The sequence below is a fragment of the Artemia sp. Qi Xiang Cuo genome, chromosome 3 (assembly GCF_049724085.1).
Source record: "Artemia sp. Qi Xiang Cuo chromosome 3, ASM4972408v1, whole genome shotgun sequence".
NCBI classification, from domain to species: Eukaryota; Metazoa; Arthropoda; class Branchiopoda; order Anostraca; family Artemiidae; genus Artemia; species Artemia sp. Qi Xiang Cuo.
The window spans coordinates 43,405,313-43,429,987 of NC_142796.1; the positions used below are offsets into that span (position 1 = coordinate 43,405,313).

The following is a 24,675-nucleotide window of genomic DNA, read 5'->3' on the forward strand; positions in this document are numbered from 1 at the left end:
GATATGGCTTTTTCGTCATCCAGCTTTTCTAGCATTCTACTATTTATCTATGTACCAATGCATCCACCAACTACCATTCTACATTAAATTTATCAGCCAATTTACATGTTTGAATCAACCTTTTTTCACATCAAATTCTGTTAAATTTTTCTATTTCTATTTTAACTCGTTTAACTACTGGATCTTTTTATTTCTTATAGGAAGCCGGACTTGATGCTGACGCAGATCGTCTGCGCAACGAAGATAGCCTATCGTCGCCATAACTTCATTTCCTAGATCGTTTAACTTAAATATCGTATCTAGTCCATCAAGTTCCTCAGCTATAGACAAGTTTGTAGAAAACAATGATTGGTCAAGAGCTTTAGCGTTAGCCTTCTCCATGAATTCAGATGTTTTACCAGACCTTCTTCACGGATGACTCTCTTCTCTTGATGATGTAAGTATTATTCTTTAAGGTTAATGTCTGGGGATTGTAATGACGTGTATAATATTCACTTAACCCATTTACTGAAAGTACCGCCAAAGTGACGATTGAATAACGAACCGCGAGGAGAATAATCTCCACAAATTTAGAAGGATGAATTATCAAAATCCTTAGAAAATCCAGAAAACTTGCAAAAATCACTAGAAAACCCTAAATAAAAAGTTCACCCCTAGAAGAACTCAAAAACCCCATTTCAGAGGGAGGGTTCTGATGTGGAGTTCTAATATGTGAAGATATTGTGATACCTTGTCAATCATCTAAACAGAGCACCGTCTAACACTGATATCACTATCTAACGTTCTTAGCACCAGCTAGCAAAAATATTATCTATCATAGGTTTGGTCCTAAATTTGATTTAAGGCTAATAAAAATAATTGTTTTATTTGGTTTTTCATCATTAGGATCTTCCTGGGTAACACTAAATACTATTGTTTTCTGTTTTTTCTTCTTTTTTTTCGTCTCAATAATTGTCTCCTCCTACCAATTTCCCACATGTAATTATCAGTGGTATTAGATAGTGCAGCTTTAATTTCAGCAGCTTTAGCTAATCTAAGTGGGTAATTTACAAGTAACTTTGGGGGTACCAATTGATGGGGGCCAGTCACCCCCAGGACTGTTTCCTTCCCTGTATTTTCAAAAATACCTTTTTTAGTATCATGATTCAAATCCTTGTCCTCCCCACCCTCACTTAAATTTTGTAAATTGGTGCCCCTGAAGAAGCTGCGGAAATAGCCATACGTACATCTCTAATGTACGTCTGTACATCACTGATGTTGCATAAAGCTGGTTCAGAAATAGGGATTGTTTTTTCAAACATTTAACATGAGATTCTAGCGTTTAAAGAAAAGGCGAATCCATAAAGTTTTCCATTCTCTAACCATTTAATTACACTGTCGCTCTTAAGGCGTTGAAGGCAAAAAGTTGAAGGCGTTGAAAATTTTTCAAACAGTTCATGGTAACAAACTGTAAGTAAGGAGCTGACCCGGCTCAATAGCAACCGAAATTCTAAAAATACTTAAAGTTTACAAAAATACTTTAAAAACGCATTAGAAATTCGTTTACATACATTTTGTTGCATTTTTACAACTCCGACCAACGTTTGGAGAGAGTTCAAACCCCCTAAGCCCCCCTCCTACATACGGCCTTGGTAGGAAGGAATCATTTCTTAATAAAACAAGAAAGCGTTGCCTATTCCTTTATACCTAAGTTGGCATCATTCCTTAATAAAGAGTAGAAAGTGAGGAATGAACTGGATTGTGCTTGTCTTCATGAAACACTCCCCTAGTGCTTTAGGCTACATTGACAGTGTTCTACTCGAGCCTCCTAAATTTAGAGGAAATCAGCGTCTCAATGATTCCCTCTTTTCTCTTATTGGTTAAGTCATTAAATATACGACAAATAATAAAAATATGAAACAATAAAGATACGACATAATAAAGATTGATAAGGTGATCAAATTGTAGATAAACAAAGAGATAAGTCTCTCAAAGCTTGCTGGTTAAAGTTAATGTTTTTCGTGCATTTATTATTTTTTTTTTTAAATACTATACAGCAAAAAGAAAAACTAAGCTGCTAATTCCTGTCACAGCAGTACAAGGATTTCGTTTCTTCCGTTTTCAGTGTCCTATATACGTATATTTTAAGGTTGCAAGGATACTTTTATTGTTAACTGTTTAAATGACAGCGTAATTTACTAAGGTTTTTGTTTTGGCACAACCGTCACAGCGGTACAGCCAAAGATGGTCCCCCTAGATCTGACTATATTCCCCGCCCTTCCCTTCTGGCAAGAACACCAATAATTATGTATAAACCTTGAAACGGCAATGTAAAGGTCAATCGATTAGTTAATAGTCAATCATCTAAAATGGCGTTGCGTTGTTTAAAACTTGAGTCAATATGCTTCTCTATTAATATTTTATTTATATGACTGCCATTATCATTTATGTAATGGTTATATATTAAGCTCGTTAACTTAAAATGAAAAAGAAATACGTAAATAAATTGTAGCATACGTAAAAGAAAATCATAAAAGGAACAGTGCTTACGATGTTCTGCCTTACTCCTCATCGTCTGAACGAGTCTTTCGAGAGTTGTCCAAAATTTTATGGGATTCAAGAAGAAGAAACAAAGATATACATTATGAAAAAGAGGAAGAAAATTCAAAATAGCATTTTAAAAGTAGGTTTTACAATCAACTGAAAGTGTAAATCATTTTATGGCTGCATAAATAAAATTGTAACAAAATGTAACAAAAATTAAAACAAAACATAAGGTACTAAAGGTTACGACCAAAAGAAAACACTTTATTTCAAGGAAATAAATGTACTTTCTCTTATGAAATATGAAGTGAGATAACTACGTCAAGCTACATAGAAGAATTTAGATTTAGAGTACATCAGCGGAAACATTAGATTTTTTTGTTACTTTGTATTGTATCACTATCACACATATCTCTAGAGGTTACTTTCTAAAAATGTCCACAAGATAAGGTTAAATGTTAATTGGGAAACCTTTATTTCACCTAAGCCATAGCTTGACTTGACTTACTTGACTTATGTCCCATCCGTCCTTGGAGGTCGTTTTGGGGCCTCTTCTTTAACCAGTTCATTGATGTGCCTCCTGTAGGTACTTCTGTTGTCGGCCAGGTGACAAAGTTTTGGCAGGTTGTAAGGTGAAAATTTTTCTTTCCATCTCTTTAGAGGGTGACCTCTGGGTTGAGAATCGTTTACTTTTCTATCAAAGGTTATTTTTGGGAGACGAGTGCTAGCCATGCCTTGTGTATATCCAAGCCATTTGAGTTGTTTTTGTTTTATTTTGTCCAGCATTGTAAGTTTGACTTTCAGATTATGGAGAAGGTTGGAGTTGGAGATTCTGTCATGGAAGGTGATACCAGCGATACTTTATAGGGATTTGGTTTTAAAGCCGGCTTAGCGGCGTTGATTGTCTGTTTTAAGCGTCCAAGATTCACAGGCATAGATGGCGATCGGAATAATGAGGGAGTAGAAGAGGTTCGTTTTGAGAGTTGTTGTTAAGTTCTTATTCCTCCAAATGGGCATCAGAACTTTAAAACTGGAGTTTGCAAGTGTCAGGCGTCTCTTGATGTCTTTGAGTTGGTTGTTATCATAAGTAAGTAAGCTCCCAAGGTAGGCGAAGCCTTCCACCCACTCAACGGTACCGTCACCAAGCTAAAGGCTGAGATTTACGTGTAAACCGAATTTGCGTGAACAGCGCATGGCTTTCGTTTTTGAGGTGTTGAGTGCTATCCCAACGAGGTTGGTGGACGAGTAAGTGCTGTTAGCCTGATATTGTATATCTTGTAGGAACTCGGCTATTAAGTCTATGTCATCAGCGTTTGCCAGTTGGTCTATCATCACTCTTCTGACAAGGACACTGGGTGCAGTGTTTGTGAGTGAAAGGGCTGCGGTTAAGAAGAGATTAGACAGCTCCAGTGATATTAGACAACCTTATAGTACTCCAGTACAAGTTTTGAAGCTCTAGGTAAGTCCCTCTCCAGTCATGACGTGGCTACTGAACTTCATATACATGTCTTTGATCAGCGAGATCAGGTTGGATAGGATGCCAAAATGAAGAAGGATGTTCCATAGACCTTCTCTCCATATCCGATCAAAAGCTTATTTAAAGTCTATGAAAAGGTGGTAGATGCTGCGGCTAAGTTCACTCAACTTTTTCATAGTCTTCCGAACAGTGAATATCTGATCAAGTGTTGATTTGTTAGGTCAGTCGCCGGCTTGGTCTTCCAGAGTGACTAGTGAGGATGTGGGTCACATGCTCCAAAGCATGACTCTGGTGAGCATTTTTGCTGCGTGGCTGGTAAGACTTACTGGGTGATAGTTGTTGTAGACAGCTTTAGAGACTACTTTATTCAAAAAATTTATCACGGCTTTAAACCAGGGTGAAAGGAAGTGAAATTTACTCAAAGCAGCTGTGGCAATTTCGTGGTAAATAGCACATCTTCTAAAATCACAAACTAAAGCTAAGAAGACATTTGGGAAAAAACTGGACATTTGGAATTTTAAAAACATTTTTCGCTTTGCAGCAGATTTAATTTTTTAAGTTATGTTTACAGTGAGATCTATTTCTTAGTATTATAGATGACGCTTAAAGTGTTTAACTTTCAAAACTAATCCAACTTTGTTTTGTCTCCTTTTGTCCTTTTCACTTAGAACCGTGTTGCTCTCTGATTGCTCAATTTCAATATTTTTTTCGTATTTCTTACTGTTTATTTTAACAGTATAATTATTAAGTGAAAATTATAAACATAAACGACTTTTATAAACACAAATATCGAGCAACACTTAAACATTAGAAAAACAATTAAGTAAGCATCAACTTAAATATTAAGTAAGCAAATGTGAATATTGAGTTAGAGTATAAACATTATGACTAACTCTTGTAAAAGAAAAAAAAATACAAATAATGAAAAATATATAATTACCGAAAAATCTTTAGTCTTTTTGTAGAATGGGCGCAAAAATCTAACGACATACCAACAATCTTATTTCCTAATATGCTAGAGCAATTATTGGAATTGCAATAGATTCTGGTGGAACAGCTGTGTATCTCTACGGACAGTGGAATTACCAGCTTTATGCCCTTTAATTTAATTAAACCGACACAATGATTCCAGAGACAACATTGCTAAAAAACATAAGAAGAGCCCTACAGCCTTATGCTTATCCTTTTCAAAATGTGCTGTAGTTCTAAGTATATTTTGAAGCCTATACCTAAAGATCATATTCCCATGTACCATATCTAAAGATTTTCTACATTAAGATGCGAAGCGGTCGTTTCCAGAGTTTTCGTGCGAAATGACATTTTGCTAATTACATAGGCTTTGCTTTGAGAAACCTCATATGTATCTAATGCATAATACACACTTTTTCGATAAAATTGTTCTCAATAAGTATCATCTTGAAAGTAATCCTTACAAGCATATTACAATGATGGCAAAAACTTGGATTGTCACAAGACATAAAATCGCGTGTCATAGATAAAACATAAAATTGAATCTCATAAATAATGCCAGATATTCAGATATCTTCTCCATCAAAAGCTCGAACTATGCAATATTTCGAATAAAATATTTGACCTTTCTTCAAACCCATTCTTCTCTCCAGAATTTTATTGTAAACTTGCCATCACTCCATGGAATAAATTCGCTGACACACCTGAACACAGCAATCAGAAGACAAAGGAAAGCATCAAGAGAAATTGAAATTGGGGGAGGGGACAAAAAATGGATAAACAACCCACGGAAAAAACAAAACAATATCAGGAAGATACGAATGAAAATGAGAAGACTTGTTTTAAAAATATTTCCTCAAGCAAGAATGAATAACGAAGCATAGAAAAGCTAAAATGAGAAAACTAGAATTGGGGGAACAAAAAACCAGAAAACACGAGAAGAACAACTTTAATGTATATGTGGGGTAAATATATAAATAGGAGCCACAAATTGATAGCAAAATTCTTAATGAAGAACTGAGCATCTAAAAAGTGAACTTATTTCCATGAAAATGTTTTTACTTTGGCTTTGAGCCTACCGAAACCTGATACCTAGTTTGTTTTTACTTTGTATGTGGCCCCTTAGACCCTCCTGTGAAGAACCATTCCTAGGCTTGGTGGCACGCGGTTAAAATTAATTAAAGCGCCCCCCTCCTGACTCAAATATGAGTAAGAAAAGCTGAGTCAAAGTTAAACCAAATTTGACCAAACCGGGCAATTTTCCAGCTATGGCACCCCAAAGCCATAGCACTTGGGGCAACTGCCCCTGTTGCCCCCTTAGAAACGGCTCTTCTCCCGTGCCTCGAGAAGCACACTGGACACCAGCAAAGAGTTGCACTGCTCACTCGGGTTGCAGGAACGTGTTTAGAGAGCGGAGATTAAACAGATGTGTCCAGCGTAGGCTGTTCATGGGAGTTATAGGGCAATAGTAACATAAAACATATATTTCCTCTAGGCCTGTATTACAAGCTGATGTTCGCTCCAATTCATTCCTGATTGACTGTTTTTCAAAGGTGAAGGGAAAAGTGAAGGGAAAAAGGTAAAGGAAGGAAGGAAAAAATAAAAGAAAATCAAAGTTAGCTAGAAAGAAACTTAATCCAGCATTTAGTTCTTGTAATCTTAAACAGTTGTTGACTAGATTCGAGAGGTCAGGAATGACTCTGCAATGAAACGACTAAAGCTTAAATAATACAGTTAACACATGAATTGGATTAGATTACATTAGAAAGATTCTTAAAAACAGGCCTAAGGAAACTATGCCTAACTCCAGAATCTATGCCTTTGTCTAAAGTCTGTGTTCAGTTGAATATGAAATAAAGACTAGTATACTAGGTCATTAAGAAAGGACGTAGAGGAAATTAAAACTTCTTGAGAGGCGGTAAAGAATGAGGCTCTGAAAAGAATTCGGGTTAGGAGGAGCGCTTGTAGTCATGTTTGCCTCAGGCGGATTGGCGCCACAGTGAGTTGTTAATAGTTGTAGTAGCAATAAAACCAGTTAGGTATAAATGTTTTTACTGCAGTTGTTTATTTTCCCCTGCTGTGCTCATTATACTAACTTTGTACTAAAGGGGGATGGTAGATGTTAGTTAATATTATTTTAGAGGGAAGTTTGATCCCACTTTACCGTCTTATTACAAATTGCCTGTAAATTGCCTTGACTGAAAGAAATTTTGAGAAATTATTTCGTAGATTGTTTTCCCTCTCAGGACAAATTTCAGAGAGTAATTATCCACTTTATTTTCAGCGTCAAGAATGGTTGACAGTTGCTTTTATTCTGTACAACGCGGTGTTGGATCTTTGCGATGTCATAGAAGAGGGCACTGTTAGTGACAGAATAGATCCAGTTGAATGGGAGGAATGGGCAGAACTTGGAGCTTGGAGCAAAAAATAGTACTTACATTCTGAATTATAACAATTTAAGCGATTTGGATAGCGTCTACTTCAATTCCTGGAAAACACACATAAAAAAAGAAAAATACTCACTGTTCAGGAATTGTGTTTTTTTTTTTTTTTACTTTCAACAAGGCTTTAAAATAAAATCTAGATCTACAAATAACATCTAGAGCAGTGGTTCATTTTCACTTGCCAAATTTACATCAGCAGGGTGCTGCCAAGATTTGTGGCAGCCGGCTGTTATTTGATACCGTATTTCTTGTTTCAAATCTATGTTTTTTACATTCGTATGTCGTAATTCTGGCTGGATAGGGTCTGATCTAGTTCTGCTAGATGTCGCTAGTAAATAGAGTAGAGGTGACAAAATCTATGTGAATAACGGTTTACTATTCTTTGAAGACATTTACTCTTCCTGGAAAAAATATTACTTCAGGCCTTTTTTTAAGTGTAGCTTACAGTTTCTCTGTTCTGCTTGTATATTCATTTAAATTATGGTCACCGCATGTCCTCTGTAACTAATAATTGAATTCTTGAATTCGGCTTATAATCCCAATCTATTTTTAACGGACAATTTTTAAAGACTCAGAGACCGTTCAACCTGTGTGACCAGTTTTTCATCTTTAACGAGACAGTTTACCTTAAGGAAACCAAATTGATCACTTACTAATTTTCTACAGACACAATAGATCTTTTTCTATCTCTGTGAACATTTTTACAGGCTGAGAGATCGTTTTCCCATTTTCTGCATGCAGTTTTAGCATTTTCTTCTATTTCCGCAATTATTTTTGCAGGCTGTAAGACCGTTTAACAGGTGTGTCCGCTTTCTTATTTTCTGCGTAAAGACACTGTTTGCCTTAAGGGACTCAAAGAAACAAATTTGCTACATACATGATAGGTTCTTTTTCTATTCCTGTAACCGTTTTTACTACCCGAGAAACATTTTTACCAGTGTGTCTGAATGTACTATGACTTAATTTAACTGTATTTTTTGATCTATTATACGGTTCAAGATTGGATAAGCGGGGGGAGGTGGGGGTAAAACTTGAGATACCATTAAAAACCTGGTGGAATGGCCAATACTTCCTGAAGTTCTCATTCATTTGTGCATATTAAACAGAAAAAATCCAATTTTCATTCATTTGAAACTTCTTATCCATTTAAAAGAATAAAAACAGATAAAAATTGTCAAAACTCGCAGTCATTTATTAGATTCATCATCCATTTCGAATGCACACAGAACTTCCCATTCGCTTTTGTTTCTCTTCCTTTTGCCAAAATTCCATGAAACATTTAGATTGACAGTTCATTTGAAAGTTCTATTTCATTCTTATTTCTCCTTATTTCTCCAAAATTCTCATATTCATTTCTCACTGAAATTAAATTTTTCGCTCTCTCTTATTTCTCTTTTATCGCCAATAATTTGGACTCTCCATTAAACTATGGACAGTAAGTCAAGGTTTTCGTAAAAGAAGAACCTATGCTATTTATTTTCCTTCCTTCATGTGAAAATAAATATGAGAGAAGTCCGTTTTTTAAATAATTTAACAAGAGAGAGAGAGAGAAAAAAAATAGATCATACATTTTATCATTCAGAATAGTTGATAAGTTTTAATTTATCATAAGATGCTTGAAATATACTCGTTCATGTCCGTTTTATGAAGTTCGGCTTCATTTTATCAAGTTCTTCTGCCATTGAATACGTTTCTTACTTACCGTCAGCGTTAACTAGGCGATGAACTGTCCTGACCGGCACCAACAGCTTTTTGAATTGCTTCCAACAACTTCTTCGATCTATCGGCTGTAGCTCTTCCAGTGAAACAGCCCTCCCAATGGAATGTACAGAATACATAATCAGTAATAAATAGATTGAGTATACATTTTCTAACTATGTTTAAGTTCTGAGGCGTAATCATTCCAGTTTTTCATGAGATGAGGATAGCCATACTGTACATGGAAGTAAAGAGCGACGTTAAAACCTGTAATTGCAACAGGAATTGCACTAAATGAGAAGGGTTTAGCTGTTCACCGAAACACCTAAACAATGTGTTGCTACTCATCTGTAGCAACACACTGCAGGAGCAATGCTAGGACCTTAGTAGTCAAGAAGGTCATTAATCTGATGCAATGCAGAAACTCATAGTCCTGGGGTGGCACAATGGGTTTGATCCCAGGCTGGTAATACAGAACCAAGAGTTTCGAACTCAGCAGGGTACTTGTATAATATACCCTCTACCTAATATTCTTCAAATTGTTTCTCTGACGTTTAATCCTAATGAAATATACCAAAGTATGATTAAAATATAATACTTTAGAAACAAATTTGGAAGATATATATTTGCACATTCGAAGGGGGGGGGGGGGTAAATTATAGCGGGTCTGCATGCCTAATGTGCTAGGTACAATTATTCTGCATGTTATGTAGTAAGAATTGTTTTCTGACTTCACACTGTCCAAATACTTTTTTTCTTTTTACAGCTACTTCTACAAACTTATAACTGTGTTAAACCAATCAATGCTGACACACTAGGGAATTGCACTAAAGCGAACAGGTATTGCACTAAATGGGAAGGGTTTAGCTGTTCACCTCAACGCACAGCTTTCCTGATAGACCTTTAAATGGTGGTTAGCTAAAAACGTATTAAAAGGTGATAGATATTATCAATCGGTGATAAAAAAATGTTTTTATTCACCTGTTTGACTTCAAAAGCATTCGTTCTATCCTCCACAATAAAAATTTTTTTTTTAGCAATGTATATTAATTAAGGCAAATTACTAAAATTATAATTGCGATTAAGAATATAATATATAATTATAATTAAAACTAAAATTATAATTAGAACTAAAATTATTATAATAAAAGGGAACTAGCACGCTCCCTTCCTCCGACTAATGATATTGGCTGATTTTCTAGACTTAACCCCGTTTTTTTGCTTTCACTTAAAAATGAATATTTTTCAAATTAATTTTTAAATTAAGTAAAACATTCCACCTAAAATATATTTAGTTTCGGATATCAACGTTGGAGTCTATGACGCAGCTTATGAATTTCATGGAGGGGGGAATAGCAAGTGGATGCCTTCTGAACAGATGTAGGCCTACTAAAAATCTCCAAAAAATAATGTGTCTGAAATGTATATTAATTAAGGCAAACTACAAAACAAACTAATATTATCATAAAGAGAGGTAACTACCCACCCCAAATTTGTGATAACTTTCCATTGTTTTCAACTTAACACTGTCTGCACTTTCGTTCAAAACAATTAGTTTTAAGAGTCATTATAAAGTGAATCACAATATTCCACCTCATATATTTATTTCAGGATATCAGTATTGGGGCCAATGGTAGACTTTTTGAATTTCTTGGAGGAAGAATGGCGGGTAGATGCGTTCTGACAGGATGCAGCGCTAAGCCTCCTATTGTAAAATTTAAAATTTATTAAAATGTAATAAATACAATCAGTTGGGGCCAATAAAATTTTATTTACCTATCGGATTTTCAGGGAATTTTTCGCCTTGTCCATGGTAAAAAAAAAAAACAAAAAAAAAACTATAAAACATTGTAAATGTATGTTAATTAAGGTAAAGTACAAAACAAGCTTAGATTATCACAAAGAGAGGTGACTAGCCCTCTCCCAAGTTTTTGGAAACTTTCGATTATTTTCAACTTAACACTGTCTGAACTTTCGTATAAAACAATTAGTTTTAAATTTCACTGTCAAGTGAATTACAATATTCCACCCGTAATATTTATTTCAGGATGTCAGTATTTGGGCCAATGATAGACTTTTGAATTTCTTGGAGGAAGAATGGTGGGTAGGTGTGTTCTGACAGGATGTACTGCTGAGCCTCTTATTGTAAAATTTAAAACTTATTGAAATGTAATAAATTCAACCAGTTGGTAATAAAAAAAACTTTATTTACATAATTTACAATTTATTCACATATTTTATTTTCATTTACAAGATTTTATATTTTATTTACATTTATTTACAGGGCTTTCAGGGCATACCTCTTCTCGTCCATAGTAAAAAATAATAATAAAATGTTATAAATGTATATTAATTGAGGGAAAGTACAAAATAAATTAATATTGTCATAAAGAAAGGTGATTAACATCCCCAATCTTCAAATTTACAATAAATATTGATATTTTTAGGTTTAACGTCGCTTTATGCTTTCATAAAAATATTTTGTTTTTAAATTTCATTCTTAAATGAAGTAATACATTTTGATATATTTATTTTAGGATGTCAGCATTGGGGCCTATGATGGCCTTTCGGATTTCTTGGAGGGAGAATGGCAAGTGGATGCGTTCTGACAGGATCTACTGCTAAGCCTCCTATTGTGAAATTTGAATGCCAAATGGCTGCTCCGCGCACGGATTTCGATTTGCTTAGAAGCGGAGACAACTGGCCCGACTTGGAAAATTTCTTACAAAAATGGCTTGGAAGGCCTGTTGAGTAATTTATCTCAAAAGACACTCTTTTGGGAGGAGAAAGAGTCTTGGGTATGGAAGAAACATCTTTTTTCTGAAAATGTCCAGCTCTTTTCCCACGTTTTGTTAATTTGGTGCCTAAGAGGAGACTTTCCCCTTCTCCCCCAAACGATGTCTGTATAATCTACAACATTTGTTAACAGCTTTTTATTTTCATATGGTTAAGTTTTTTAATACATCAATAAAAACATCTAGTCCACAGAACATTTAATCTTACGACTTTCAGGTAGGGCTCAGGCGAGTTCCCTAACTTATTCTGAAATTCAAGTAAACACCTCAAACAAAAAGTACATAATATAGATGTCCCAAAATCCTATCCTACAATGTTAAACAATCATGTCAGATATCAGACATGCTTTTAAGCAGAGTTGTTCCTCGGGTTGGTGGCACCAGATGAAAAATTAATTACAGAGCCGCCCCCCCCCCCTCTTGACTCAAAAATAAGCAGAAAACCCGAATCAAAGCAAAAAACTGGATCAAAGCGTTGACTACTTGTTGCATAATCAATTTATTCAATTGATCCGTTTATGCTTGTCAAGCAATATTTCTCCAACGACCAGACGCTCAATACTGATAGGTAATCAAAGAAAAGTTAGTGATTATTTCTTAAATTAAATTTAACGTGTTAACGTGAGGACACAATTATTGAGCTCTAATACTTCCCAACTTGCATAATCTTCTTGTAAATGTTGTGCCTGGTAGCGCTCTGAACAATATTTTTTTTTAGTAAAAGAAAACACCATTTTCAGGCTACTATTTTTATCTTTGCAGGGCTGGGGGGGGGGGGGCACGTTACGACTCTGTGCTGCTTTTTTTTTACCTCTTCGCCCTATGTATTACTTTTATCTTCCACCTGTAATATATATAAATAAAATTGTAACTTTTTCAGTGACATTCCTTGAGTTGGTTAAGTCTTTTCTTGAACCAAAGTTAAGGGCTCGAAAAATTTGAGGGTTTTCGAATTTTTCTTATTAGCAACATTATAAACGCACTAAATTCTTTCCGTTCGGATGAATATTGTGGTTAATAGTATATATCTTTTCTTGTAGTTGTGGCTTCATCCTTTTGAGAGTGCCAGTTCTACTGAACAAGCTATATCCCAGGAAATCTTTCAGTTTTCTTTATTGTGTACTGCCATCATGCAGTGGCATCAATTCACTAAATTTAGAATGGGACGAACAATATTTTTTCAAAAAACTGGAGGAGGGGGCAAATTTTTCCTTTTTCCAATGAAAATAGCAAAAAAAAGCATTCGTCAATGAAAATACCCCCACAAAGGTTGTTTCCAACATCTAGGAGAGCGGACCGAACAAATCAAGGGGGGAGTCACAATCACTCCCCCCCCCCATTTTACGCCACTGCAACATCATATGAAATTTTGCTTAAATGTTTTAAACCATTCATAAATTTGGAAAAGCCCGGGCTTGCTGAGTAAACTATGTGTCTGGTGGGTTTTTTTTCCATATAAAGTATCTTTTTAAAAATTTTTGTAACATTTATAGTATCTTGATATAGTACCTTCATTACGATTGAAATTTTCAGCTCTATTGGGCAAACTGGGTCTCGATTGAGCTTTTTCTTTTCTTTATGAGAATGTGTGTATCGGTGTCAATTAACGAAAATGGGGGAGGTTGCAAGGTTTTTTTTTAATGAACATGCAAGAAAATATATTTTTCAACATCTAGGGGGGAAATATATATATATATATATATATATATATATATACATCATCATCATCATCACACACACACACACACACACACACACACACACACACACACACACACACACACACACACACACACACACACACACACTATATATATATATATATATATATATATATATATATATATATATATATATATATATATATATATATATATATATATATATATATATATATATATATATATATATATATATATGTATATATATATCGCGTCTTCCCGTCATACAAAATATTTTACTTAAATTTTTACACCATTTGAAAGTGTCAGTTGTGCTGAGCAAGTTATAAATCTGGTTGGTCGTTATTTTTTTTCTTTGTAAAATTATTTTGTTGGCGTCATTTAATATACGTTCCGTGAATTTTTATAACGTGATTAACGTTAAAACGTGTCAGTGTTGCTCAACAAGCTATATCTCTAATGAGCTTTAATTTTTTTTCTTATGGATCCAATTGCTGCCACCATATAGACTATTTTGCACAAATTTCTATAGCGCTTCATAACGTCTATAAGCGCTATTTATGCTATATAAAGTATATTTTTGCTGAAGTTTGGTTTTCCGTATGAACTCATGCACAGACATCACATAAAATAGTGGCAGTACAACCGCTATTTGACAGGTGACACATAAAATATGCGGGCATCATGTAAAGTAGCGGCAGTTCATGCCACTATGGAGTAGCTGTACATGCCACTTTTGTAAAATTGGTAATTCACTATGTGCGGGAAGCACATTGCTAGCGTCTTCTGAATAAGCCATAAGCGTCTCTTCTGAATCTTTTTAAGGGGGCCATATCAAGAAAAAGTTGGTTTTCTGTTACATCAGATTATTTTTTTAGAAGTAAGAGAACTAGCATCTAGAAAACTAAAAGAAGACCTCAAGTGATGCTCCTCTCCCCTGTCCGTGTACTGACAGTTTGGCCGTCCAATGCCACCAAACATCATGTTGAAGCATCATACATTAAGTAATTTTGTTTTAATCTGCTAGACTGTATGACAATTTTGAATTGGTACAACTCCATATTGTCACCAACTAACAGGTTGTCGACAACCAAGTTGTCATCAATTAGCATGACGAATCGATCGAGTATAGCCATTTACTGTGTATCTAAAATCAGATTGGTGGATAGTTCGCTCAATCTGTTTTTATTTTTCATGACCTAGTTTGTCTTGATGCTATTTTATTTGTGCTGACAGTCTTGCTTACATATTGTAGGTGAATCATGCTACTATTTCGGGCATCGAGCTTCGAGTTTCCCTAGCTAGGCGACAGGCTGCTGTGACACCTATTAATGACGCTTCTGCGTCATCTACGTGGTCTTCTCTTGGTAAGTTTGGTGTCCTACTTTTTCCTTCGTGCAATTTCTTGTCCGGAATATATTTGGTTTTATTTTTCATAAAAACTTATATTTTAAACTAAAAATAGCTTTTTAGTTTCTCTCTCTCTCTCTCTTTTGTCTCCTTCTCTCTATCTCCCTCTTTTTCTCCCTTTCCTCTTTCGCTATCTGTATCCACCTATCTTTTTATCTCTCTCGTGCTCTATTTTTCTTTATATCCTTTCTCTGTTTCTTTCTCTTTTGTCTTTTTTTCTCTCTGTCTTTCTCTCTTTCTCTCTCTCTCTCTCTCTCTCTCTCTCTCTTTCTCTCTCTCTCTCTCTCTCCCTCTCTTTTTCTCTCTCTTTCTTTATTCTCTATTTTTACTTACATAGAGAAGTTAAAATACCGCATTCATATCCTACCTGAATGCTTACCATTTTATGTGGATTCGTTAAACATAAAAAGCTAACAGCACATTTGATAATTGAACTGACACTGTTTGAATCTTTTATGGAGGGATAACATTAAAAAAGTTGGATTTATTCCACTTTATGTTGTAACTTTATGTTGATGATGCTTTTTCATCATCTACCTATTTTTTTACGTATTGGGTGTTTAACTATTTATTTTTTTGTTTAGTGAAAAATAGAAATGTCAAAGAAGTATTTGAAGGAATTTTTGAACTATTTTAAATTTTATGGAGAAAGTAGCCTATATATCTATGCTTATAATTCAGTATCGTGGGCCAGAATTATATTTCTCGAGAATTAGGGTAAGTTCATCGAAACAGCAAAAAACCCGCTAAATTATATTAAAATCAATTAATTGCTGAGGAAATCAGTTAATTCATGACATTTTGGGGAAGGACTTAGCCCCCTATCATCTTGTGGATGTCTCTGACATTCAATGATCATCAGTGGTGTTTAGATTTTGAAAGAAATAATTTAAAATCTTAACGAAACAATTTAATTCATACTTATATTAAACAAAAGCTGTTAAAGTTTAAAACCAAAAATTTAAGATCCTAAACCATAGTTAGTCGTAGGCAACAGTTTTTCTCGGCGGATGAAAGATCACTGTAAGTTTTACCTTGTTTCGGACTAGGGTCCCTGGTGACTGTAAGAAATCTTTTAGACTCAAATATTAAAATTTTGCATATTATGTATATTTGTATGTTTTACATTATGTATATGTTATGCATATATTTTTGATGTAGATGCTACTCCCACCTGTTGTGTGCATATTTATAATGAAAAAGATTGTCTTATGCTGGAAATAGCTCATACAAGAAGAGGCTAGAAATTCTATTTAATTTTTTAAAGAAAATTTTAAAGCAGAAAATCTCATTTTTCCAATATAAGCTTTTTAATGTCAACTAATCTAAAAAAAAGTCAAATGAAGACTGAACTTTAGTAAGCTGCCTTTTATAACCGTTTTGTTCAGCCTAGTGGTAAATAGTGACTTGGAAGGCTATGTGTATTAATATGTCCACTTTGTATTTGTTTATGTTCTTGAATTAACAGGATACAGACAGCTGTACCTTCTTCCCATATTTTGAATATAATCTTTTAAATCTGTTCCCCATCTTAGTGAGATTTAACTTTCCTTTCTATAAAATTAATTCTTCTTCTTGAGCCTGAGTAGTAGTCTATATACCTAATTCATCTCACTTTCAAAAAAGACAATACTTCATTTCAATTTACTTTTTCCAGTTGATATCGTACCCATTCATGCAGACATCATACTTTCAACAGACCTTTTATTCGAACGTTAGAAAGAGATTTGAAATTTCAGAATAACATTATAAATTCGCATATGCATGGAACTAGATTGTTATAAATTAATGCCTTTGGTATATACCACTTTTGAATATTTATTTATAAAATAATGGCAATTTTAACGTCTTTTTCTTAACCCGTATGTAGAAAACCATGAGGGACTTATTAAATCCCAAAATGGAATTAGGAATGGAAGTGATTAGGAATGGAAGTAATTAGTATATTTGGATAGAGTAAAAAGAGACGTATAAAGAGTGCCTTTCTACCTAGCCAAGAAATGGAAATAACTCAAAATTTACCATGATTTAAGTCATTTATTTTTAAGTCTTTATGCATGCGCCTATTGTAAAGGCGTCTAATGTCTAATTTGGCTGGATTTTCCTACACCTTCTTCTGCCCAATTTTTTAATTGAAATACATTCAGTTCCTTTTCATTGGAGATCAGCATGAGTTTTTAATCTTGATAGTTTTCTGCAGATTCTGGTCCAAATCTTGGAGCTAAATGTAATTTACCTATTTCAGCTGCAAGAAATTTTTTAAAAGGATCCCAAACCCAAGGGGAAAAGCGTCATTTGGTGGCCTTTGATGAAGAATATTTCTAATTTTCTTTTTTGTCATTTTTATTTTGTTTTTTTTATGATAAATCCCTCGAGTTTACGTTGTATTTTTTTATATTGTGTTTATTAGCTACAGTTACTGGCCTCATTTTTGTCTCGCTTTTTGAGCTATTAAATAAAAAACAAGTTTTTTCAACTGGAAGTAAGGAAGAGCATTAAAACCTAAAACGAACAGAAATTATTACGTATATGAGGGGTGTTGCTTTTCCTCAGCACTTGGCTCTTTATTCAATTTCTTTAGAAGTTTAAAAAAAAGCTTCTTATTGTTCTAATTAAACGAACATAGTGTTTCAGGAGTTGTTTTTAAAGAATAGGGACAGAATTCAAACTTAAGCGTAAAGAGCGATGTGTTGAGGAAGAGCAACACCCCTCACATATGTAATAATTTCTGTTCATTTTAAGTTTTACTGTTGCTCCTTACTTCCAGTTGAAAAAATTTGTTTTTTTATTCAATTTTTAATAATTTTTTTAATTAATGCCTGGAAATCTGGCTACATTTCCACGGAAAAATCCCTCCTGCAACGGATTTATTCTCCAGACAATTCAATTCAGTTGAAAATTTACACCGGACAATTACCCTTAACATCTCCGCACGTGAAATTGAATCAGCAAAGAGAAAGCGAGACATAAGACGAATTTCGTACAGGAATTCTGGCAAAGTCCCCCAGTGTAAAATTTCTCCTTAAAAATTGACTCCCTGGAAAGTTCTCGCCCCATGGAAAATTATTTCCTTGGAAAATCCCACCAGCGGAAAATTCACCCCCCCCCTTCCACTCGAAAAATGTATGCATACTTCCCATTAATAAATACTATAATGATCTTCCCCCCAAAATGGCCAATCTTTATAATTTAAAGACCTTTCCCCAGGGGTTGTTGGGGGTTCTTGATATTTCAAAAGGCATAGATGACCTATTACCCTTTTTCTACTTTTTCGTTATGCTTCAGTGTTCATATTTGCCATTTCTATGATCTTTTCTTTCTATTATTGAATCACACTTCAGATTGGTCATAAACGTCATTTTTATGAGCTACCACAATTTTTCTACTATTCCATCAAACTTCAGCGTGGTTGCATTCGCTATTTTTATTAGCTGCTACTTTTCTTTCTGTTGCTGGGTCAGACTTCATAGCGGTCACATTTACTATTTTTATGAGTTAATAATTTTTTTTCCATCAGTCTTCAAAGTGACCACATTTTCTATTTTTATGAGCTGCTACTTTGGTGTTCTATGGTTTTGGCTGACTTTGAAGTGGTCTTGTTTGCTATCTTTGTGAGCTACTACCTTTTTCCTATTGTAAAGCAGACCTCAGACTTTTTCATGGTCACATGAAAAATTCCTGTTTGTGAAAGTTTCTGATCTTTTTAAGTTTGACTTGATTATTATTTATTATAATTTTTGCTCGTTTTGGGTTTCATTTTTTTTTTTTTTTTTTTTTATTGATGGTGACTTATGTTCGAATTACACTGAATTGTTATTTGACTTTGTTTCTGCTTGTCCTTGGGTTTAATGTGACTCGTTAATTTTATTTTAAAAAATTTTTTGGTGGAAAAACTTTTATTTAATTAATTTATGTTCGTTTTAATTTACATAGTTGGTTTCTATTGATTAATTAATGGAATTTTTTTAAAGCTTTTTTTTATGGTTTTATTCTTAAGAATCAAGATTTTGGTTCGCTCTTTATATTTTTAACCCAAATTTGCTATAAGTTTTAATAATAGTTGTACTGTGAATGGATGGGTACGGGAAATATTATTCAAACAAATGGATTGAAAACCCGAATATTATTTGCCCTTGTGTAAGGATGCTGCCATTCTTATTCCCATCACGTCACAACCTTGAGTATAGACAAATATAAATTGACTATCCCCCACAAAATTCCCTGAAACTTTCAACTTAATTCCTCTCCTGAGATCTTCCAGATACTCCATTTTGGCAACGTGGATACACTTGGTGTCTTTTTATTTGGTTCAGCATCAACCTCAACTTGGTCTGGAATTTTCAACTTAATACTCTTAGACATTCTTGATATAATACAGATGTGTCCTTTTGACAACCTGGATGCATGTAGCTTCTTTTGATTCTGTTGAACATACACCTTGGCATGTCCTGAAAGTTTCAATTTAATGCTCTTAATTGTTTCTAGTATATTGGCGATACGTTTTGACTACCTGCATGCACATAGCGTCTTTTGATTTAATTCAGCGTTCCTGAAAGTTCCGACATAATGTCTTTAGATATTCCTGAGATATTGCAGATGCCTCCTTTTGACAACAAGGGTGCGCATAGCTTCTTTTCATGTAGTTCAAAATGCTTTGCAAGTTTCAGTTTAATACCCCACACTGTTTCTGAGATTCAGTTTTTAACATCCCAATAACATTCCCTAATAGTTCCAACGTATCACCCTTATTTGTTCCTTGGATTTTGCACAGTCGCCTCTTTGACAATCTGGATCCCCATAGTATCTTTTGATTTCGTTTTAAGTCCCCCTGTACCTTCGCATTAAGTTTCAACTAAATACCTAATTCTGTTCCTGAGATATTGTATCTGTGCCATTTTGACAACCTAGATGCACTTAAACCCTTTTGGTTTAGTTTAACAGTAGTAGTAGTTGCAGTAGCAACCACAATCTTAATCACAATTGTATTAATACTAGTAGCAGCTGTAGTTGTAGTCAGAAGTAGTTTAGCTGCTATCGCAAGTAGTCGAAGCCTCAGTCGTAAGAAGTCGCAGACGCAAATAGTCTCTGTCGCAAGTAGTCGCAAATTGCCGCATTCGAAAAAACTTGCAGCTACAGTTACAGTCGCAGCCACAAATAGTCACAGTCATAGTCGCAAGTAGTCTTAGGATGAGCGGGAGTAATATGATTTAGCTGTATTTATTTCAGTGGTCTGTAATTTTAAAGCAGAATTTGTGGAGTTATTTTAGCATAGAATATTCGTAGAATGTCATATGAGGGCAATATATAAGGCCCTCGTGTGACAATATAAGTTATCATTATATATTCAAGTCTACTGATCATGTGCGCAGGAATCTATTTTGTAGTCTGCAAAGGGAGGGTGGTCAAATTGAAAAACAACAGTGAACAGGTACATTGTATAAATTACATGTGAAATGATGGGGAAAACAGCAAAGCCATAAGATTCCGGGATAGGACTGAGTTCATTAAGCTCTCGCAGACTACATATCTACCAGGACCTTACTTTTTAGTTCAATGTTTTCCCTGATAATGTCTTTAAAAAATATCGAAATGGGATGTATATCAATACAGAAGAATAGGAGAAATTATTACTGGCTTTCCAGCCCGATAGCCTAAACAGAAATTTTTTTAGGGGGAAATAAATTCTAGAAGGGGGAAATGCTGAAACAGTATAAAACAGGGGAATAACATGAGAGTTTTATGAGTTTATCAACATATTCATCAAAAGATATTCATCCCTTGGGCTACCTGGTCTATATCTCTCCCATCTACTTACCTGCGTCAAATGATCTATGACCACGTCATGGAGATGGTAGTAGTTGTAATGGGAACTAGAAGAAAGAGAAATAACCCGGAAAAACTAACCTTTACTATAGAGGGTTCATGGGCGCCCATAAGCTGAATTCCAAGGGGTGGGGGCGGAAACCTCGTCTAATTGGCACTTTTAATGCTGCATAATAGAAATCTCTGAACAAAAATATAAAAATAAGGCAACATCCTTCAGCCAGGGGGGGGGGTACCCCTCTCTTATGGGTGCCCATGAGAGGGTTATAATAATGAAGTAATACTATTTACTTTTCTCAAGCGTTCAGATGACCTTGAATTAACCTCTTGGGAAGTACTGTATTAGGTATAAAAAAGGCATTACTACGGATAGCTTACTAGGCGCAGACAAAGTTATCCATTTTCGGAGCTGGTGACGCAAGAAAGTTAAAAGTTGCGATTAATAGGTAAATTGTTTAAAGGAAACAACTGAAATGATGGGGAAAACGCTTAAAACCATGGAATTTCGGAAGGAAGTGGTTCTGTTAAGCAACCCTCACCTGTGCATCAGCCCAAACTTTGCTCAACAGTTTCAAATTTTATTGACAAAATTTAGAGTGATGCATTTCAGTATAAAACTAGAGTAGAGTCAGTGTAAAACTAGTATATATATATATATATATATATATATATATATATATATATATATATATATATATATATATATATATATATATATATATATATATATAATGTTACATTTCTACTTACTTTTAATTTCTCTCAACATGCTCCTTTTTTCTCAATAAAAATTTTCAAACTGAGGAGATTCACCTAGTCACCTTGGGTGGTTGGCTTTTTTTTTTATTCCAATAGATTTCCGATCATCACAAATCCAAGTGTCATTATAGCTTCATTTTTATTTGGTAAGATTTGATAAACAGAAAGCTGATTTTGTCGACCCTAGACGCCGGAAGTGAAGTGTCTGTTTATGAAAATAGGTGACTACTTGTCTGTCTCTGAGACAGACAAGCAAAATTGTAAATTGTAAAACAGACAAGCAAAAATTGGAAATAGTCATATGTTTGATAATTTTTTTCCCTGAATTCATGGAAAATAAAAAAATTTTGTTTACTATAAACTGTTTACTAGTTTTTACTAGATTTCGGGAAATTTACTAGATCCTCTAAATTTACTAGATTTTTTTTTTTTACTAGATCTAGTAAAATCCTACTGACGGTGGCAACCCTGGTTCCATCTATTTTTAGCAAAAGCACTTTCTTTAAGTGCTTATCACATGACAAATTAAATGATGGCTCAAATGTTGTCTGGTTTAGAGCTCTCCAAGTAAGTAAATGATTTTCTTAGAGGAAAATAATAATTGAAGATCTCCCTTGTAAACTTGATACAATAAAAACAAAATGGTCAATATATAGGCCTACCAAATCATATTAGGCCTAGGCCTATTGAGTTAGGACTAAAGTGAATACACCATTCAATGCCTTTTTTATGCTGATTACAAATATAATAAGCATTTCTATCGGAAATTAATTTCATCCCCCCCCCAATATATGCCAATTCAGGGTTAGGTTAGGTTTCGCCTATATAGGGGGGGGGGGGGATGAATTCATTTCCAATAGAAATGCTTACTATATTCATAATCAGCATAAAAAAAGGCGGTAAAATTCCACTTTAACTACTTTTGGCTATCTTGGGAAGGAGTTAGGTTAGGAAAATGAAAATTTCAGGGATGGATCTACAGGCTAAAGTATGTCCCGGGAAGGTATTTTGAATTACTTACCCCCACTCCTTCTCTCTCTAAAGGGTCCTGGAATTTGCCTATATGACAGGTCTATACCTATTGAAATTTTGACAAAACAAAATTTTACCTTAATTTTCAGTTATCAGTTTCTTTTTCTCTGGTTTTAGCTCTGAAAATGCAATTTCAGTTATTTCAGCAGAATTTTAAGACATATAAATAGTTTATTTCCAAAATTTAGGAAACGTATTTGCATATCTTTAAAACTTTATAAATTGGGATTAAGCAAAGTTATGATACTGAAAACCATTTTGTTTTACTTTATTTAAGCAGAGGATCTATTGTTCAAGGTTTCACTTATATAACACATAGGTTGTTAAAGGCCATCAAAGGTTAGGACTTTCTAGAGGGAGAAGGAGTAGAGGTGGATACTTCAAAGTACCTTCCCAGAACATACTTTAGCCTGTAGGCCCATCCCTAAAAGTTTCATTTTCTTAACCTAACCCCTTTCCAAGATAGTCAAAAGTAGCTAAAGTAGAATTTTACCAAAAAGGCATCAAATGGTGTATTCACGTTATTTGAAACTCAATAATATGATTTGGTATATATTGACCAACAAAATTCAGTAAGTTTAGTGGTTGACCATCTCTGAAGGAAACTAACTAGCCTAAACAGATAGCCTAAATATAGGCTAGTAGCCTATTGGATTCCCTATTTTGTGTTCATTTCAAATACGATGTTTGCTTTTCTGATGATGTTTCCCACTCCCTAATGATTATTAACAGATTAGGCTATTCAGATAGCTAGGAAACAACTTTGTGTCTAGAATCAGAATTTCATCCTGAATTCAAATATGACATTTGTGTCTATTGAAAATGCAACTTTAAGCTCCTTACAGACCATCAAAAATGATGCACTTTTCTCTTATTTTAGATATGACATGTAGGCTAGGTTAGGCCTATAGGTCTACCTGTGTTAGTGCAAATCTTGTTAAAAAGGTTTACCCATTGGCTAGATTGAAATGACTATGACAAAATTGAGAATCCTGGGAAATATATAATAGCTTGTAGGCTATAGCCTATATTTGGATAAGGTTAGAAAGAACAGGTTAGGTTAAAATTGAATTCACAACAGAAATGAATGCCATATTTGGATTCAGGATGAAAATATAATTCTAGGGGTAAGTTTGTTTCTTAGCTATCTGATCACTCTAGCCTATTGATATAATTTGGCTATTTACTGCTATTCTTTAGCTACTTTGCAATATGTAGAATGTTTCTATTAGGCCTAATCAAATTACCATATTTTCTTCCTTTGTTATCCATTTTTTGTCACTTTAATGCTTGTATTCATTATGACAATCAATCTGGTAAAAATTAATGGCCTATCATTACCTTAAATTACCTTAAATCACAGCTTGGAGTGAAATAAGGACTTTCGATCCTGTTGAATCACTCCTTATGATGACTGTTGTAGTTGGTTAAGTTCTGGTGGAAGATTCTGGTGCTTCCCAGTCAAACTTCCATGGTGTATCTTTCCACTCAGCATCCAGATGGCGTTTGAAAGCATCTGTTGATTCAGCAGCCACCGTGTCCTCCTTGAGGTTATTCCAGAGGTTCTCAATCCGATTCGAGAAAAAATTGCATCTTGCTCCAGCTGTAGCGTGATGTTTGCGGATTTGTCTAGGGTGTCCTTGTGTTTTGTGGGAGGTGTCAATCTCCAGGATCTCATTTTCTTGATTGGTTGAGAGGAGTTTGTGCGCCTGGATCATGTCTCCCCGTTTCCGTCTATATACTAAGGAGGGGAGGTTGAGTTCCTTCAGCCGTTCACTGTATGTCTTGTTTTCCATGCCGACAATCATCTTAGTGGCCCTTCGTTGGATTTGCTCAAGAACTACCTTGTCCTTTTTGAATCGAGGGGTGGCCAGTATCATCCCCACCTCCAGTCTAGGTCTTACTAATCCTTTATAGAGTTTGGTGATTACGTGTTTACTCCTACTGGTGATGCTGTGTTTGATGATGCCTAGGGCTCTACTAGCTTTGGCTGAGATTTTCTGTGAGTGGGAGCTGAATTTCATCTGAGAGTCAACGATGACGCCAAGGTCACTCTCCTCCTG

At 34.7% G+C, this 24,675-nt stretch overlaps 1 protein-coding gene and 1 long non-coding RNA gene across 2 annotated transcripts in view; both read left to right on the top strand.

Annotated features, from left to right (window-relative positions):
• The first annotated feature begins 205 nt into the window (after positions 1-205).
• Positions 206-17,374, top strand: LOC148954132 (uncharacterized). Its single transcript, XR_016141484.1, has 3 exons — positions 206-436; positions 14,844-14,955; positions 17,244-17,374. It is a non-coding gene; the product is annotated as an uncharacterized LOC148954132 (long non-coding RNA).
• A 5,763-nt stretch (positions 17,375-23,137) lies between these two features.
• The window catches only part of pug (pug C-1-tetrahydrofolate synthase, cytoplasmic), a 105,784-nt gene continuing 104,246 nt past the window's right edge, over positions 23,138-24,675 (top strand). Inside the window, exon 1 of the mRNA XM_089085957.1 lies at positions 23,138-23,184. Within this exon, the coding sequence (XP_088942083.1) occupies positions 23,153-23,184 (32 nt within the window). The 5' untranslated portion in view covers positions 23,138-23,152. The remainder of the gene's footprint in view (positions 23,185-24,675) is intronic.